Genomic DNA, 20,892 nt, shown 5'->3' with positions numbered 1-20,892 from the left:
AAAGGGCTAGGAGGATGCTCCCTGCAGGGCTCCGCGCGGGCCTCCCCTTCCCTTCCCGGGAAGTCGGCCTCGGAGGTCTTCTACCCTCGGGTGGCTGTAGCGGTGGGGGCCAAATGCAGTCTCGGGGTCACGTCAGCGCGGGGAGGTCCCGCGCTCCCACGCTGGGGACTCCTCAGCGGCACCAAGAGCACCCAAAGGCAGGGCCAGGCTGGCAAGCACCGCGCTTCCTCCCTTTCTCAGCCCCTCCCTCCCACCCCACTTGCCCGGCCGGCGCTCCCCACAGTGACTCTGGATTGCAGCAAACCACTGGCTTTTTACCAAATCGGGAGCTGCAGTATGTTTCTTCTTCTTCTTCTTCTTCAGAGGAAATAATTTCAGCCCCCTTCAGCTCGCATGACAATCTTGTGTGACTGGGGAGAGTAGGCGGGCACATCCTTTTACATGCTAATACTGCCCCACCTCCTTTGAACCCTCCTCTAAGTGCCTCGCTTCCTTTTATTTTTATGGTTTATTTTTATTTTATTTTATTTTTATTTTACCTCCCCCAAATTCACCGTAGGGGGAAAAATTCTTTCTTGGTTCTGTCCCTCCCCCCACACGCCTCGTTCCCCAGGGAAGGGAGACCCCGAGAGGCTTGGTACTTGCCCGCGGCGTTGCTTCCACCGGGGCTCCGGGATGGCCACGGCGGGTGCAGGGGACAGTGATCGAAGCGGCAGCTCGGTCTAGGCTGTCGCTCCATGTGCCAGGCGAGCACAGCGTTTAGGTCCCCCAGCGAGCTGCCACTGCCGCAGCCCGGAAGGAATGTCCCCTGTTGTTAAGGACCCTGACTGTTTTACACCAATGATTTGCCACTGCAAAGTTGCTTGCACCAACAACACTTTATCGTTGATGTTTGGATGCAAGGTAGGACGAGGTTCATGTCTTTTTAATGCATGTCGCCTCCCTCGGGGGAGAGAACAATTCCTTTTGTTGCTTGTTTATGTCTCTGCCTGTTGGGAGAGTGACAGAAGCTGCGACTGCTCTGCTCTCTCTGGGAGCCAGCTGGGTTTGGGGGCCAACAGATCGCACTGATTTTCTGGCATCCGATGTTGGGCCGATAACTCAATGGTGATGGGACCCTGGTCTCTAACATTCAGAGGCTGTAAGAGCAGATGCGGCTCGGAAATGGGCACCTTGGGTGGCTTTCTGCTTGGGATCTCCTTGTGCATTTAGCTAGTGACTGGGCTCCCGACTGCTGATTTGGGAGCTTCTGAACTCATCTCAGGTTACTACCACCTAGAGCCCCAACCCACTGGGCCAACTAGCAGGAGTAAGTTGGGTGGTCGATGAACTCCAGATGAAATTGAACACATCAATTTGCAATGTGACATATTTTAAGATAAAGAGCTTATTTTTTATTTTAGACAGAAAATCTGGAGCTAGGCTCAGATTGCCCCCAGTTGCGTGCTTTTCCCTTTTATACAATCCACTTGAAATCAACAAACAAATTTTATCAAGAGGTGGCGCAGTTACTCAGTGAAGTTTGTAGTGAATAACTGTCCCACCCCAGATTTTTGTAAAGGTGATTGGTGTTCCCAAAGAAATGAGGTTTGAAGGTTTTTAAAACAGGTTATCATTCATTGCTCCTTTTCTGAAATATATTCACGGGACTTCCTTGTTGGACCTGATGATGCACTCCCTGAAAAAGATGCGTAGAACTTGGTGTTTGAACGGTTTTAGCCGGTTAATGGTCTGAGTGCATGTCCTGTTACTATAAGATACAAGTCTTCATTTCTTTTTGTTGTGAAAAGCCTGTGGATTCGTCCAGCTTATTTATATAAAGCACTTCATGTGGCTACTATGGTGACTAAGGGGAGAGAGAGAGAGAAAGAGCAAGAGAGAGAGAGAAAGAGCCTGCTTCATCTGAAACAAAGTTTGACTTCTCTAAGTGAATATATATCACATTATACCTATTTTTCTGAAAGATAACAACAGAGATTGGATTGGACAGTTGGTAAGCACCTTAGGTAGTAAAGTCAATGAAACACACACACTGAACTTCATGGATAGTGCTCATAAGGAGGTGTAAGCTTAACGGAAAAATTGGGAGTCAGGATTTTAAGTCTTATATTGGCTATGCCTAGAGAATCTCTCTTCTCTGGGCCTCAGATCTTCTTCTGTAAAATGAGGGCTGTGGATGAGATTATCTCTGAGGCACTCGCCAGCTCTAACAATCTCTGATTAGGTCTTTCATGAAGTCATTGAATTATAATACTATTGCCAGAGATTTATGTTTTTCTACTCAATATGATAGGTTACACTTTAGGGTTAGTTAAAAAACATATTGCCTGTACTAAAGAGTAGCTGTTTGTTCCTTTTGAAACCCCAAAGAGGTCTTAGAATTGTTGAAGGTTTGTGTGTTCATGACTGTCAGGAAAGTGTATGTGAATGAACAGCACCAACAACTAAGGAGTTAGGTTCTCTCCCATACAACCTGCCACCCCTACCTCATGCTTTTATTCACCCTCCTAATTGCATTTACAGTAGCATCTTTGCAATGGTTACTGTTTAAAATCCATTCCCATGAACTTACAAGAATTACTTTGCAGTGCTAAATGATTATTAACAAAGGTGAATTATTTGTCAAGGGAAATTAAACACAAGCTAATAATCAAATAAGATAAGCCATTGGTATAGAGAATGTTGTTGAATATGCATTCAACCCTTCAAGTTCATTTACAGACAAGTTTCTTTTATGCTGTTATATTTTCCCCTGATTTTCAGACCATGTTGGAGGGAATTAAAATAATTACAAGCACACACTTTTTTTTTTTTTTTTTAAGGCTAAGGAAATACATTAGTTAACTTTCTTTACGTTCTCTTCCTTTTGGTATTTGGGTTTAGCAAATTCACTTTATGAGAGAGATTCATGTCCATAGAGTGAAACACCTATGTCATGTGTGTTGGCAGACATTATTTTTTGAAAAACAAATTAATGCTATGTGAAAATAAAATAATACTTTTAGAGACTCTAACCCATCTTATTTTGCAAAGTATTTGAATAAGATAATTCTCAAATCCTTTTATAACAGGATCAATTATTATATTATAACCATACTTTACAGGAGGATAATTATAGATGAATTGACATAAGGATTCCACCTTATAATCTTAAATATGGAAAGAGTATTAGGACTTTCTACTGTAGCCTTCTTCCTAGTGAAGTTCTTCAACATTATCTGACAGATGAAAACAGAATATAATATGGAAAATGTACCTCACATCAGGCTTAAGCTTCAAAGCTAAATTTTGTACTTACTATTGATATGATTTATGTAAGTCTAAGTTTCTTCATATGTAAAGTGGCCATAGTAATAACTACTGCAGTATATATTACTATGTCATTGTGAGAAATAACATTTAAATGAGATGCCTGCAGTACTTACTATGTATAAATTCATCAAATGATTGTTGCTTTTATATGGCCCTAATTATTTTCATAGCTCCACTGAGGTGGGCTTATTACTTATAGGAGAAACTGCTTCCACTGTTATTAACATAGTTCTCTTCATAAATTCTTCATCTTTATTAAGAAATCAATCATTACTTTTCCCAAAGTTATTTTTCTTTGCTCTATGCTGTTTATGTAAAATATAGGAACAATTTATATATTGATATGACATTCAGAAAATGAAGTACATTTATGAAAATTAATGAACAAATTATACTATTATTCCATTTGATCAGTAAATATTTATTAACCACACAAGAAATGCTACACACTGGAGGCACAGCAGTAAACTGCTCTTGTTCCCTTTGGTCTCAAATTTAAGTGATATGGCAGATGATTACATTTCTTACAATATTAAGAAAAAAAAATTATAAAGGATTTTCACTGAATCTTTTAGTAATTAAAATGTAATTTAAATAATTTTTGAAAAAATCATGGAGACACAGATTTCAGTAAGGATACTTCAAAAACCTGCAGTCATTTCAAGATTACCTAATAAGTGTGAAAATAAGATTATTAGGATGGATATTTATTTCCTTTCCTGAAAGATATGTATATGGCAAAGTCTAAAACCATTTTCATGTGTAGGCCAGAGTGTCAGTTTCAAAAACACTAAAACTGTTTGCTCTAATTATCTCAGAATGGCTTGAAGGATGCTGAGTAATTTGAGCTTTCAAGCTAGACACTCAAAAGTTATCTTCTTTTGTCACTTAGCCATCTCCAGGATCCCTCTTGTTTTATCCTGACAGCTATTCAATTTAGTTAACTGACTATACGACTTATGACTGTAAACATGGAGTGTCTTTCTGTGCTCGGCATTATGATGGGCATTAGAGATACAAATGTAAGTCCAACACCATTTCTTCCACAAATTAATTCTGAGCCAATTGAGGAAGTAATTCCACTTCCTTTATTAAAATACAGATCACCCACTGTCCCACCTAACCTTAAGTTCTCATAAGAGAAACCAAAATAACCTTGTTCCATAAAAAGATTTTCTATTATATCAGTTTCCCCCCAACTTTTTTATTTATTTTAATTTTATTTATTTATTTATTTTTGCCCCTGTCCATGTGCCATTAACACATTCACAAGGTAATTTATGGGAATGAACTTGCCATGGGGAAGGAGGACTTCTAAAATGTTATTTTTTTGTCATAGTAGTTTCTATGTCATTATCAGAAAATAGGCATCAACTTTACCTTCACTTAACTGTTTTCTCCATCCACAAAGATCAAAGTATTGAATTTAATTTCAAGGGCCAGCCTAAATAGTATTTCTCTTTCCTGTTTCTTGTCTATAGCTGCATTGCAAAGGTCCACAGTCCGTGTGTGTGTCTCCCTTCTTTTATTCCCCTTTTTTATTCCCCAATATTTCTAAGACAAAACTACATACAAACATAAAAGAATATTTGTTATTTGTCCTAATATTCTAAAACTACTTTATAAACTACAGTATTCTCTACAATTATTCCTTTGCTTTACTATTTTAATTAAAAGGAAGGTATAATTGAAATATGATTTATGTTAAAAAAAAAAGGCACGGGACCTGGATAGACACTTCTTCAAAGGAGATATTAAAATGGCTAATGGGTACATGGAAAGGTGCTCAACATCATTAAGTCTCAGGTACAATGTTGGGACTATAGTTAATATTGGATTGTACGCTGGAAATTTGCTAAGAGAGTAGATTTTACGTACTCTTACATACACACACACACATATACACATAGAGAATGTAACAGAGATAGTGGGTATGTTAATTAGTTTGACTGTAGTAAACATTTCACTATATCAAAACATTATGTTGTATATTTTAAATATTTACAATTTTAAAAGAAATGTGGCTAAAACTTGAGCACCCTTTTCTTTCTCATAATAGCCATTTGTTAATATAACAGCTCAACTGAATCACTGTGAAGCCCCTAGGACACATCAGGTATATTCAATATTGTTTTTATATATTAAGATGGGGAAAGTTTTTGAAAATGTTACAGAGTCCTGACATTTTTTTTTTTCTGGTGAATATTTGGACATTTTGTAACTTCCCTAACCCTCAAAGGAAAGGAGTCATCTTCCAGAAAGCAGCCTGCCATTCTTCTACAGGGTGACTCTCACAAAAGAGAGCACAGGGAGAGTAAGGGGAAGGTTAAAATGGAATAAAATGGAAAAACAAAAAAAGGAGAGAATCAAAAGAAGAAAGGGATGAGTTCAAGGACTAAAAAAGCAAAAGGAAAGGGTAAAATAATTTGGTTTTATTAAACATATATACATTATCTTAGATGTTTTACAAGTGTTATTTGTTCTGATCTCCATAGTTACCAGGCAAACAGAAAAAGGAGCAGGGAAGGAAGGAAAATAGAACAGAATGATGGGAAGGTAAAGATGGGGGGAAAAAGAGAGAGAGAGAGAGAGAGAAAGGGGAAATGGGTTGTGGGCTCCCCGCCTCCAGAGGGTGCTCTAACACACCCCCAAGATCAGAGGGCCTGTCAGAACCTCCTTGGTGGACAGTTCCCTGGAACCTTCTGGCTTTCTCCACCTCTCCCAGACCCCTTTTTCCGGCCTAGACAGTCTCTGTGACAGAGAAGTAGTTTTGTTTGCCCACTTGTTTATTTAAATGTGGCCAATTTTGTTATAAAGCATTAGTGGTAGCAGAGGAGCCATCAATTTATATATAATTATGTACATTTTTTTGTCACTAGCAGGGTGGTTTCCCTTTACATATTTTGAATATTTCCAAAGGTTGACAATTTTAGTATATGTATTTTTTTTTATTTTATAGTAATATATGTTCATTGAAATACATTAGGAAAAAAACCAGAAATTCAGAACATAAACTTTAGAAAATACTTTTTGTTTCAGAGGACTAGATGTAAAAACTTAATATTCTAGTGTCTGTTTTCCTAGTTTCCCAGTACTGTTTTGGTTTCCTTGGTTTATACGTGACTTATTTTAAAAATGTAGTTGTAATCATGTTGAGTTTGCATTTAAATAATTTAAATTTATATTAGGCTTTGTGAATGTATTTTAATTGCTGAATAACAGTTAACCATTCTTTTGATATTTTGGCTTTTTTCCCCTTAAATTTTCTACTATTAAAAATAAAATAAACATCTTGGGGAATAAGTCTTTTTTAGATTTAAAATTATTTCCTTTGGATAGGATAGAATAAGTAAAATTACTAAGTCAGATTTTTAAAAATAATTTAAGATGCTTGATGATGGGTATTTCTAAGTTTATTTTAATCATAGTTATATAAATTTGTACTACCACAGGCTACTTTGTATGTCATCACATTCTTCATCTTTATGGATTTGTAAATAAGAGGTAGTCTAGTTTTTCTCCTGTGGATAGGGTTAAAACTCTGTTAGACTTTAATAGGAGTCTCATGACTATATTGCTTTGTATCATCTTTAAATTACTTAATATGCAAAAAATCCAAATGTTTAAAATTGGTACATTAAGGAGACAGCTATTTACATTGCCAAGACTTCAGTTTCTCTCTCAACACATACCCACACTGACCTGCTACCAGTTGTCAGATACTGTTTTCAGAAATGTCAACTCTCTTAATCTTTACAGTGCCCCTTTGAGATGAGTATAGTAGTTATTCCAATGTTACAGATAGGGAAATTGGGGCACAGGTGGTTTAAGTAATTTGCCTGAAGACATATAGCTCTTAAATAGCAGAGCTATTTATTATTATTATTTATTAGGTTCAAAAATTTGAACCTAAGCAGGTTAGATTTGGAGTCTACACTCATTTCCAATATAATTTTGGTACTCTTTCAAATAGCATGATTCTATGCTTAAGTGTCTTTAAGCTATGAGTCAATTTGCAAAAATGTCATTTACACACACCTGAATTTGAATGTAAGGCACACTGATCAGAGGAGTCAGTTTTATTGTACAAGAATTTCTTTTGAGAGGAGTTTGATCCAAACATCATTTTTCATAGTATTCACACTATCATTTTCCACAGGAGGTTATTAAATCATGTGGACAGGAGGTGACTTACTCAAGGTCACACAGCAAGTTACACAGCCATGGCTACAACTAGGTCTCCTAGTTTCTAACTCAATGTTATTCTTTCCACGTCATGACCTCTAACTCTGAACTAGAAGTTTTAGAAATCAAGGTGAGAAAAGAGAAACTGACAAGTTTTATCTGCAAGAAGCTGGAAAAATAACACCCTCCTTTCAGCACTGTTGTAAAAATTAAGTGATATATCACATATCAAAACATTTAGCACAATGCCTGGTATGTGGTAACTATAAAATACGTGGATTTCTTTCTATGTTATTAAACCACTTTACATATTGCTGAGAAGATGGAGATTGCTGATAGAGTCAACTGAATAGTGTTAAACACTTCGAAATTCACCTATCAGTAAATTGGATGTATTTTAACCTACCAATGCATTGTTGAAGTCTTCTAATGCTACAAAAGGCATAATCTGGAAGTTTATATAATTCACACCAAAAACAAAAATACTAGATTATATCTGACCCAGAAAGAGAAAATGAAAAATGAGCTAAGGAGTTAAACAGGTGCTGATGTCCCAAACAAGCAGGCTGCATGGACCTTTTGTCCTCTTCAACAATATATACTTGCCACTTCTAGGTCTTTTAGAGTTTTTATTTTTAATCGTAGAAAATTTGAGAGAAAAACCCTGAATATAAAAAATGAGGGTTAACTTTTATGACACCAATAAAGTATGTTCACAGAAAGGGAATGCTGATTTGCAGAATTCAGGATCCTGAAAGAGCTCAGATTTTAAGAAGTCTTTTGCCTTGTATGCATTTATGGGTGTCTAGGTAAAGTTTTAAATAAAGTACATATGGTGAAATAATTCCCAGGATCTTTTAAATTAAATTACCCCTGGACTCTTATGGCATGTAATACTTAATAATTGTATCCTAATTGTAATATTCAGTTGTAAATTCTGTTTGCTTATCCATTTGCTCATCTAAACTGTAGGGATTTTAGGGGCAAGGGCCATAGTATATTAATTTAGTATAATGCCTAGAAGATCCAGTAAATATAATTATGCCTATTGCACAGAAGACAGTTAATAAATATTTGTTGATTGAATGAGTGAGTGATACAGGTGCTCATAAATGTTTACTGAGTGTAGAAGTGAAAAAATAAATGGTGCCTATTTTGTTATTTATTTGTCACTTTTCTTTAAAATTTGTCTTTGATAACTTAACCTCTTGTGTTATCAAACTTCCCAGAGATTATGTTCCCTGAAATAAAGAGTAGGCATTACTTAATGTGCTACCTTGATGTGGTGGTTAACTTTATGTGTCACCTTCACTGGGCCAGACATTTGGTCAAATATTATTCTGGGTATATCTGAAAGATTATTTCTAGATGAGTTTAAATTGGTAGGCTGAATAAAGCAGATTGTCCTCCCTAATGATATGGGTGAGCCTCATCCAACCAACAGAAGACCTGAATAGAACAAAAAGCCTGAGTAAGAGGGAACTTCTCCTGCCTGCCTGCTTTGAGTTGATGCATTGACCTTTACTGGCCTTTGGATTTGAAGTGAAACATTGGCTCTTTTTGGGTTTTGAGCCTGCTGGCTTTCGTGCTGGAACTTATATCATCAGCTTTCCCAGTTCTCAGGCCTTTAGACTAGAATTGGAACTGCATGTTGGCTCTCTGGGGTCTCCAGCTTGCTGACTGCTGACCTTGGGACATAACCTCCATAATAATGGGAACCAATTCATATGTGTGTGGAGGGGGAGGGGGCGGGGGAGGACAGATAGACTGATTATCTATCTATCTATCTATCTATCTATCTATCTATCTATCTATCTATNATAGACTGATTATCTATCTATCTATCTATCTATCTATCTATCTATCTATCTATCTATCTATCTTCTCCTGGTTCTGTTTCTCTGGAGAACCCTGACTAATACGGCTAGTATCTGGGGTGAGATGCCTGGCTGTGTCATCACTAATAAGCCATTCTTGTCTAGTAAAGTACAGAGAAGCTAATAAATCATAAAAGCAATCAGATCTCCATGCCGTGGTGATCTTATTGATATTAAAATTGTTTCCTCATAAGATTATAGATATATTTTACTATAAGTCACAGATTATACTTCCAGAGATACCATAGTAGAAAACATTTAAAACTAACGATTTTTTCAGCTATATATATATATACACACACACACACACAAATGTACTTGTCAGATATATGAACACATTATATATTTCAGTGATTATAAAGAACACAATAATATTTTTTTCTATATAAATTTAAATGATAATGTCAGATAGAATAAGAATAGTGTCCTAAATGATGGCTTCTGGAAATCTTATAAATAAAGTAATATTTTTGAAACTTCCATTTTTGTGTGTGTATGTGTGTGTGCATAATTCCTAACATAAAATACATAATTTTGATGGGGTTTCATTGCATTATCTTTATTGAAGTTTTTTCCAAATTCCTAAAGTAGTTTAAATTATTTAATTTGATGAATGAGCACACTAAAAACAGTCATTATCTCTAAAATGCTGATCCAGTGCACTGTAACTGCCTTAATATCCACATTATGGATTAAACCAGGCAGGGATTAATGATATCACTGCATCATATGGCAAATAATGATACTATCATATTATCAAATAATAATTAATGATATTACATTTATAATTTCTCCAATAAGATGGCAGGTTTATGTCAGTTGACTTATTATCTAAGGGTAGGAGACTTCGATTTTTCTCTTGGAGCCATGTCTCAAGTATCCTCATTATGGTTTGGTGAAAATCTCCACGTGGAGAAATGTAGGTACACTTGTCCATTAATCAATTTCTAGTTCTCTCTTGAGCATATATATTGTGCTTAACATTATAGTGGGCACCTTAGGTTAGTACTCAAACATGGTAAAATAGTTTCTGCCTCAGGGACCTTTCAGTTTCGCTGGTGAGCTACTGCTAAGGAATGCACATGGAAAAACACCTCACAGAACAGATTGGACTAACCCTTTTTGGGTGATCACCACTTGCAGTGTTTTATTCTAAGGACTTTACATGAATTACTCTATATACTATTCAAAATAGATCCATTTAGGATCCTAAACTTCCATTTAGGAAGTCATTAATTGCTATGTGATACTATCTCTTCATCAGTACAACTAATATCATATGAGGGCCTATACAGTAGTTTAAAGGTAGTCTCATACTTCAGTAGGTTGGAAGGCCCTGCTCCAGAATTTAATGAGAGGACAAAAGAACCAACGACGTCTTTAGGTATAAAGAAGGATTTTTGAAGTTAGCCAAACTAAATCTGGGTTTTTTAAAGCCTTGTACTATGTCAGAAAGGAAAAATAATTTGGTTTTCTATTCAAATCTACAATTGATCTCTATGGTCTAACACTTCTTGAGAAGTGTTGAAAGTAGTAATATGGCATTGAAGGTACGCCTTCCCCTTGGATAGAAGGGAGAAGGGAGAACGGAGGGAGGAAGAGGGGGAGAGAATGTTATATTATATATCCTATTCTACCCTCTGTACCAAGCAGAGATACTCTGAGTGTGCTCTTGGGCAGGCAAACATAGATACAAGAAGCAAGTCCTGAGGGCAGAGTTTGGCATTACAAAGTATTGTGACTGAACCATTAGCCATGTGACTTTGGGAAAGCCCTTTCACTTCTCTGAGTTCTAGTTTCTTCATCTATATGACAGAGATAAGATATATTTAATGTGTTTGTTATACCAACAAAACAAGAAAGTAACTAATACAATGTCTCACATGTAGTAGTCATTAAATACCTATTAGTTTTCTTTCTCTTACTCTCTCAGATGTAGTCCTTTCTCTTTTCACTTTTATTTGCAATAACATAGTATGAAATAACCTAGAGAGAAGCTTTTTCATGTTCATACCCAAGACTCACAAGTGAGAAAGAAAAGAGTTAACTGTGTAAACCAGATCATATATTAATTATATTCAATCTTCCTTCGCTGAGTATTCACGAAGTACCACCACTTTGCTAGATAAGGTTTCATTTATCATCTCTAGCATATTATTAATATATCCTATTTTCTCCTATTTGAAGTAGTTGGCATAACCTTTCCCATCCCCACTATCTTACTTCAGAGTCTGCTAGAGAATGCTCCCTACCCTCAAAGCAGCTTCCATGTGAGCACAGATTCAGTAATGTGTGTGTTATTATAGCTTTCGTTACCAGACGTATTGGTGCCTGACGATATTCAACTAGATAATTTTTTTCCTAACATCTGCTGCCTGAGAAAATTTTGTTTTAAATGTTAGTAAACTTTATTTTCTTTATTTAAAAGGCCAGATGACCATCCAAAAGAAATGTTCCTTGGTATTCTGCAGGCCTGCCTAATTCCTAAATACACCCTTTATGAGTTTTGTAAAATGAGACATTTTCTTTCTGTACTTGTGCATTGCTCTTTTCTGGAACTATTTCCCCAACAATTGCTATGGTTTGTCTCTCAAGCCAGAGGAAAGAAAAGGGTTTTATAATAAAAATGCTGACAGGTTCTTAGCTACAGCAGTATGAGTGGGGATGCTATGATCTCATTTATTGTAGAAACCGGATGCCTGTTTTGGCTAAAGGGAGAACAAGCATCTTCTAGAGCTCTGGGGTTTTCAATTTTTATCTTGAAAAGTTTGCAAAGAAAAAACAGTGTAGCTGTAGATAAATAGGAAACCCAGAGTATGCAAACTGCACTTTTGTTCTTCTAATAGAAGTACTAAATTGAATTTCAAAAAAGTTCTTAGATGAAAGTGGTCATAAGGTTTAAGAGACTAAAAATGGGGATTGTGTATTTGCTTGCTGTGTACAGAACTTATCTCTTTGTAATGATTTTATCTGGCAATTTAGAAAGTAGTCTCAGTCTTGATCTTACTCATATTTTAAAATAATGTTTATTGTTATTATATAGAAAGCCTTTGTAAACTAGTTATCTTTTATCCCCCAATACAACATCTCTGTGAGGTAGATATTTTTATAGACAAGAACACTAAGTCACCTTAAGGTGAAAATTCTCTTTACTAGGAAGGTTCAAGCATCAGGCCGAAGACCATTTCTCCATAATATTGTTCAGATGATCAAAGAACTATTTGGGGGCTAGACTCGATGGCCCTAAATTAAAGTTCCTTTCATGTTAATACTTAAATTTGGCAATACCTTGCCCAAAGTGACCAAGCCTAAAGTCATGGCACTTGGGTTTAAGCCCAGGTTTCTGACTCTGAGTCCAGGGGAAGTCTCTATTTTTTTTATTTGTCACTCTTTGAGCATTTTCTAGGGACTGACCATGCTTCCAAAGCATTAAACCAATGTATTTCTGGGATGCTACCAAGAGCAAAGGGAGAAGCTGGTGCTTGCCCCACAATTTTCATTTATATATTTGTATGATCAAATTGAGTCCATGTTACCTAGTCGAATCTTGAAAGCCAGAGTATACATAGTACAGAGGGCTCAGCTAATGCATACTCTCAGGTAAAATTCTATCTGTGCAACGAAGACTGACAAATATTTCAGATAATAAGGGCAGAAGTAGAGCTGAATGACTTCAGGATATTGGTCTCTTCTTTCCTCTGGCTTCTAACCTCTTTCATCCAGCTCCTAGCTTGGGAATACAGCCTGTTGCACTCTTATAATGGATAAGAGTATGTAATTAGGCCAGTTGAAGTCACTTCTGGCTTTCTCTTTTATTCTTTTACATTCTACTTCAGAAGTCCAGGACCTGGATATTACCTTGATACTTCCAGTTAAATCAGTTTCATGTACACCTCCATTATCAGTTATTTACACTTTTAGTGTCAAGCCAGGAAACTCAGCAAGAATGTGCATGTGCCCAAAACCCTGCTACTTCTACAGAGGAGATCTGTGGAGTCAAATATATCTGAATGAAAAAAATATATCTGAATGAAAAAGATAGCTTAGGTGGTAAATGTTCTGGGTTCTGGGGAGGCATATAAAAATCACTTATAGATTTGATCTCAGATTAAACAGAATTCTACTAATATTCAAACTCTAGGTGTTTGCTTGTGGAGCTGTATTTGCTAGGCCTGGACAATTTTTGGATGTTGCCAGACCCTTATTCATGTTTTTTGTTCCATTCTTTGGACTCAGGAAGATAACTTTTAAATTTTTCTGACCAGAAAGGATAGTCTGAAATGTATTATTTTTACTATCACAGCTAGGTGTTCTGCAATTTTGAATAAGCATTTGGCATTGGTGTACAAGTCTCCCTTAAATATAACTTTAGAGAAGAAGTCTATCTGGAAAATTCTAGACTTCCTTTACAGTTGTTAGATTAACTTTTTGTCTTCACATTTAATTGACCGTGTTTTACTTTACTTAGTTTCTCTCTGAATCAGTTTTGGAAAACTGTATAGCAACTTCAATGCCAGTGTAATGAAATTTGTAGCAAAGTAAGAGATAATGAATAGACTTAAATAGATTTATAGAAGTCCCTCCCTTCCTCCCTCCCTCCCTCCTTTCCTTCCTTTCTTCTTTCCTTCCTCCCTTCCTTTCTCTTTCTTTCCTCCTGTCTCTGTTTTCTTGTTTACTTGCTCATTTTATTAGTTACAAGTCAAGATTACTTTCTTGCTTTCTGTCTGGAGAAGCAGATTGTCCAAAGTAAGTTTCATCAGTACCAGGGTATTAATGTTCAGGACCTGATGTTGTATTTCACAGATGATGGGTTTGAAGATCCTTATTACCTATCACAGACTCTAATCTAATTCTAATTCTAATTCTATCATCTAATTCTATGTTGAATTGTGTTGAATCAAGACGTTTCAATGTATCACTCAGAAAATATTAATGAGATCATTTATACAGTATGTCTAAAGTTGCTTAGTTTCAAATGAGTAATCCTGACTTATTGAACAGTTTGAAATCTTTCCTTGCATATAATCTGGCTGCTCAGAGCCCCCAGGGCACTCTCTGTATAGTTGCTTTTGGCTCTGAATTGTGTTGGCACCTTGTGCTATTATTTAATCATTGCATATAAATATTCTACTTATTGCCAACAAGAACATTCATGTGTTTAGCAAATACAGTATTGATCCTTTTCTACACTTGCCTACTGCCTTACAATGGTATGGACTTTATCCAAGGAGGGAGGTCATCAAGGAAATATTAATAGTATTCCTTCAGGACTAAATTTGTAGCATGTACTCATGGAAGATCTCCCTGGACTTTATATCATCTCTGCTCACGTGGTGTCACGGACTTCTTTCCTTCACATTGAACTCAATTGTCACAGGGCTGTAAATAGCATGAGGTGTCAGAGTCCGGGGCGTAACATTCAGAACACCTAGCTACTGCTATAGTGCTTACAATATAAGCTCAATTTCTTATGTTTGTTGAATGAATGCTTTATATGATCTATTGTTTAATTATTTAGGCAATTGAGACCTAGTGTTAATTTCAAAGAAGGACCTGTTGAATAATGACACCCATCATACTTCATTCTTAGGATATTTTTATCTATATATAATTTCTACTGAACTCCATGACAGCAGAGGGAAAATGAAGTATTTGATAAATATATATTGAATGAACAAATAAATGAATCCCTTGGTCACCAAGACTGAGACCTAGAAGTTGGTTGATAAGTACTTGGTGAGGAATGAATGGATGCATGAAGGTCTGTAAACATAATTCCCATAGTAGCCTTTATTTTTTGAGTTAATTTAAATCCATCTTAAAACAATCGATAGTTTTGTACCAGCTGGAAAAGATTTGTTTTGCTTTTATTGCTTATAAAATAAGCAACTTTTATCTCTCCGACTTAGAATCCATGTATGGTCCAATGTCTTCAATAGAATTGAATGATTTGCAATAGAACTGGTAAGAAGAGTTAGTCCTGTATTTTGTAGGATGAGGCCTGGTTCCAGTGCTGCCACAGGAACCTGTCAGCCATAGTGCTCTGGTCTTCTGGCTTTGTTAGACATGTAGGCATGAACTAGTCCAGGGAAAGGAGAACTCTGGAAAATTCCCCTATGTGTAGGCGGCTTCTCAGCACCATTGTCTTCTCCATCCCAATTATACTAGAATTCCCAGTCCCTGTGTAAGCCTTTCTGAAGTAAGTCATTTATTTTCCATTTGTTAGTTAAACTACTTTGAATGATTTATTCCCTTTAAAAAATCATTCTGGCCAACTAGGCAGAACTGCTAAAGACTGTTGCTAAGAGCAACCAGCTAAAAAGTTTGTTCTTAAATTAACTAGCAAGCCACCTCAAATCCTTTTCTAGAAATGAGTGTGTGCACATGTGTGCAGGCTCATGTGCCTACTTAAATTTAAAATATATATATACACATATATAATATATATATATGAATTAACTACTTACTACCTGTAGATTCAACTTAAACCAGGGTTCCTGTCTAGAAGAACAAATCAAGAAGTGGGAAATGACAGTGCTTTGTGAAAGTAACACAATTAATGAATTAATTACTTAGGACAAACTCTGGTCAATAATGATTAAGCCATTTGAATAGCAAAATTATTCATATTTTCATATTTTTAAGCCATTATATTGGTGTGAATTTGAGGCTACAGGTAGAAAATCTAGGTTGTGTACTCCATGAGGGACAGGGCTATCTCTTATTTATGTATCACTTTACCTCTAATTTTCAGTATGATACCTCACACATAGTAGGTGCTTATTAATATTTGTTGTATACATGAAGGAATGACTGTCTAGATAGTAGTCCCATTTTACTAATGAGAAATTAGAGGCCTAGAGTAATAAATAATGTTCCATAGGTTTATAGAGCTAAATGGGCTAAACTGCTCTTCAAACTCAAGTCTGCCAAACTCTGAAAACTGTACTGTGAAGTGAAATGTTGTTTCTTCTTTTAAATACTTTACAGAAGAACAAAACTTTGCAGAACTCAGATTTAGACTCCTAATAATTTAAGAATCAGCATCTGTGAACATAGAGTATCATAGAGGTAGGGGTGTGAGTTTGCAAATTCAACATAACTGGATTTAAAACTCCTACCATTTATTAGCAGTAGAGATGTGGGAAAGATACTTAAACTTCCTGAAGACTTGTCTTCAAGTGCAAAATGAAAACACTAGTGGCATGTTCAAACACATATTGTAAGAATTAAATGAGATTATAAATTAAACATACAGGCAGTTAATATGATATATGCTAAGAAGTACTGACTGCTATTATTACTGTGATTTAAAGCAGAGGAAAGAACAATATAGTAATGTACTATTCCGGGGAATGTATTATCCTAAAATACATATATAAATACACACACATACACACACACACACACGTACATGCATATATACATCTCATCACTACATACTTTTAGCATTATTTTCTAAGCTAAGAAGGCACTAAAAATATTATCCAGGAGCTCTTATGGGCATTTCTAGTCTAAAAAATATATTTTTAATCTTCTTATTTAACACTTTCACTGAGAATATCTTCAAAATTGAAGATTTGGCTAATTGGCTTATGTTAATTGTTATCAAATTTACCTACCAAAATTTGTTTTTTCTCTTAACTCAAGCTCTTGAGACCCAAGTAACTAATCATGCGTTAATGTTTTGAGAAAACTATAGTGTAGTGTGGGGCATTTTGTGGAATTGAGCTTTATTTGTTTACCTCATAGAGGGAGCATTTGTAGTGGGCAACTGTGTGATCCTTGCAAACATGAATGATAAATATTTGTTTTCGTCATTTGTTGAATCACTTTTTTCAGCACCCGCTGCTTATCTTGGTAGAAATCATCATCTTCGGTATCCTATGGCTTTGTTCAAATCTAATCTGAAGAAAGAAAAGTTGATCATTTAGAGCAAGTCAGGGTCTCAGGGTTTTCTTCAGAGAAATTTAGTAAACCCTACTACAGTAGACACAATGGAAACCATGATTCATGTATACGGTAGCACCTAACAGTCTTCCTTGTAAAGACAGCACATTCATTTTTTTAAAAGAAGGATGACTCAATTAATCTAAGCATAGGAACACTTCATTCATCTTGCATAATAAGGAGAGCGTGTCTTCTGCTTAAGCATATTTTTCTCTCTAATAAGGCAAACCTCTTTTAAGTGTATAAAACATTTTTTATTTTTACAAATTTTTGGTGAAACTTTTTAGAAGTGTGAACTCCCTGTTTCAATAATACTATAAGGACCAAATGACATCAGGCAAGAAAGCTCTATTGGAAAAATTTGATTCTCTCAATACATAATTATTAATTCATTTACTTTTTTCATCTCAATAAGTAATTATTAATTCATTTGCTTTTTAACAAGTATTTATAGATCTTTTCATGTGCCAGACACTGTGTGAGGTTCTGAGAAGGCAATGATGAAGACAATAGATGTAGTCCCTCCTTCATGGAGTTTATAGTATAGTGGAAGAGACGGAAGACTTAAATACGTATACAATAACATCTACAAGAAGGGAAAGACATGATAGGAGATCGTATATATAAGGCCTGATTTAAACTGTGAGGTCATTAAAGGTTTCAATGCAGAAGTAATGCTTGGAAAGGATGAGTTAGAATTAGAAAGAATGTCTGAAGGTGTTAGGATGAGAAGTGCTTTGAGACAGAGCAAAAGGAAATATTTGAGAGGATAATCAAGGTTTAGTGACTGATTAATGGGTAAGGAAGGTGAAAACAAGAGAAGAATCAAAAGACATTTTACATTTTAAGCCCAGAGTTATTAAAGAATTATGTTCTGTCAACAGAACTAGGGAAATTAGAAGTAAGTGAGGAATTTGATTTTATGTCCATTTGCACAGTAAGTTTGGGGTGATAGTGAACCATTCACATGGATGATGAACCCGCCCAGCTGAAATACAGCACTAAGGAAATTAGAGTGAAGCTGTAGCTACAGATTTGAGAGTCAACCACTGTCACTGCTGTCAGAATGCAGAACATGTAGCCAGAACCAGAAGGTCAAAAATCCCAACTTTGAGAGGTGCAGGGTAAAAGGAGTATAGCAAAGAAGACCAAGAGGTTTAGTACTACAGGAATAAAGCAAGGCAAGTATCCCAAGAATCGGGGAGCTAATGTTATTGATGATTTATTTATTTGTTCATTTAGCAAATATATGTATTCAACACTAGCACAATTTTGTGCTAGGCCTGTGGAAATGAACAAAGCAGATATACGGCCCAGTAGAGGAGGGTAATTATTGAGAAAAACATGGGATTTGGTAATTCCATTAGAGTTTATAGGATAAAAGCAAAATTGTGGATGGTTCAGGGGAGACAAAAAGGAGGAAACATAGAGACCATAGCTGAATATGACTTGAGAAAATCTTTAGAGAAATAAAGAAGAAAAATAAGGTGTGATCTGGATAGATCTGTAAAGGCAAATGAAGGCACTGTTCGGGGCTTTAAGTAGAGCCACAGAAAGAAGACAATGAGAACACTGCAAGTTGGTCATGAAAGAAGCTGCCAAATATTAGGAATTATAAAACTTGGATTTCAGAATCAGTTCTGCTATGAGTACATCTTTTCTATTTTCAGGGCGTCAGTTTACTTTTCAGTAAAAAGAAAAATAAAATGTGCCTGGGTTGGGGGAGCTCAAACACTTCCAAATTCCCTTTCAATTGTAACATTCTGTAAAGTCTGAAAGTCTAAAAGTCTAGGGTATTGGCTTAAGGTCACAAGTCCCACAAAAAGCGTCCAGTGTGAGAATGGGAGTACAGGACCTATCATGCATTCAATATCTATTTTGAGCTAGGGGATATGCTACATGCATTTTCCCTCAAAATAATTCCTAGAAGTAAAGGAAAACTTGAACAAAGAAAGGCAGAGGTACGTACACTATCATGTCATAGTTCTCATGTTAAAGAATAAAAGCCTGAGATTATAGAGATTAAGTGATGTATCCAAAGTCACCAGCCAATGCATAGAAGAGCTGAGATTCAAATTCAGGTAGACATGAAAATGAGAAGAAATAGTCTTCTCTCTTGCTGAAATTGTGCAACTTTAAGATACCAGGAAAAAAAAAATGTATTGGAAGTAAGAGAAATGGCTTGAGAACAGGTGACTGTGAACAGGAGAAAAAGTCTAGGTTTAACTGTGATTGGGAGTGGATCCAAGAGGAAGACAGGATGGTCTCATTGATGTGGCTATGCCTAAATCTACAGTGTTCACTCAGCCCTGTGACTGGTCTTGTCTATGGCTTTCTGTTCTACATCCTGAAAGCCAGAATGGAAAGCAGAGACTGGAGACAATCCAGGATCAAGGACTGATACATATGTCTTGGTGGAAGTGTAAGTGGGAGACTGGGGAATGATAGCAGGATGTCCCTCTGGCTGTCTGCAAGCTCAAAGTTGGGCAAGAAGTCACGGTAGCCAGAAACCAACTGATAGTGAGGATGTCTTTGCCTTTCCTTGTTCAAGTTACGTTGTGTGTCTTCTATAATAATTAAAAGTGCAAACAAATGGAGGAGGATGTTAAAATAAGACAGACCAAGCTTGAAATCCAGACAACACTCCTACTCACTGAGTGATTTTGAGCAAGCCGTCAAACCTCTCTCTTGGTTTTCTCCTCTGGCATGTAGGGCTATTTAGGCCAATCTTCCAAATATTATCTGAGATGAAGGAATAATGTAGCTTTTTAAATATAACGTTACCAAACCATGCCATTCTTGATGTTATGTTTGAATAAGATCTGATTTTGTAGAAGTTTTTATTTCCTTGATATTTTGGTTAGCTATACTTGATCAGTTATTTTCTCACAGAATAACTTTATTCTCCAACTTCAAAATCTTATCTTATAAAAAGGCTGCTCCGCTGAGGCAGGAGAATGGCGTGAACCCGGGAGGCAGAGCTTGCAGTGAGCCGAGATCGCGCCACTGCACTCCAGCCTGGGCGACAGAGCGAGACTCCGTCTCAAAAAAAAAAAAAAAAAAAAAAAAAAAAAAATGTCTCAATACACATTAATTTTTACATGTCCGTGAAACTGAAGACTGCTTTTGTTGCTTGCTATTTTTGTTCATTTATGTTTTTGCACTTAGCGTTCATTTATGTATTCTGAGGTTGGCTGCACTGGACACTCCCATTTGATTTCAGTGTACTCCAAATTACTTTGAGTAATTATTTTCTTTTGATGTTTTAATTTATAAAATAAATATTATTGTTTTATACTGTACAAATAATGTCTTTAATGAACATTGTAAGGTTTCAACCAAGTTCTTCTTGCTGGGTTAGGAATTAATAGCAAAGAAAGTAAAGGAGGCCGGGCGCGGTGGCTCACGCCTGTAATCCCAGCACTTTGAGAGGCCGAGAAGGTCGGATCACGAGGTCAGGAGATCCAGACCATCCTGGCTAACACGGTGAAACCCCATCTCTACTAAAAATACATAAAAAAAAAATAAAATAAAATAAAAAAATAACCCGGTTGTGGTGGCGGGTGCC

General features: G+C 36.2%; 1 protein-coding gene across 7 annotated transcripts in view; it reads left to right on the top strand.

Annotated features, from left to right (window-relative positions):
• DLG2 (discs large MAGUK scaffold protein 2) overlaps positions 1 to 20,892 on the top strand; it is a 2,171,029-nt gene that overhangs the window by 876,232 nt on the left and 1,273,905 nt on the right. Inside the window, exon 1 of one of the 7 annotated variants that reach the window (XM_025355448.1) lies at positions 297 to 903. The exons of the other annotated variants lie outside the window; for them this stretch is intronic. Coding sequence (XP_025211233.1) covers positions 802 to 903 — 102 coding nt within the window. The 5' untranslated portion in view covers positions 297 to 801. Of the gene's footprint in view, positions 1 to 296; positions 904 to 20,892 lie in introns of those variants that run through there. 7 annotated transcript variants of the gene reach the window in all.

Source organism: Theropithecus gelada, chromosome 14 (assembly GCF_003255815.1).
Source record: "Theropithecus gelada isolate Dixy chromosome 14, Tgel_1.0, whole genome shotgun sequence".
Classification (NCBI taxonomy): Eukaryota; Metazoa; Chordata; class Mammalia; order Primates; family Cercopithecidae; genus Theropithecus; species Theropithecus gelada.
Note: the sequence above shows the minus strand (reverse complement) of the source record. Positions and strands in the feature narration are given on the sequence as shown.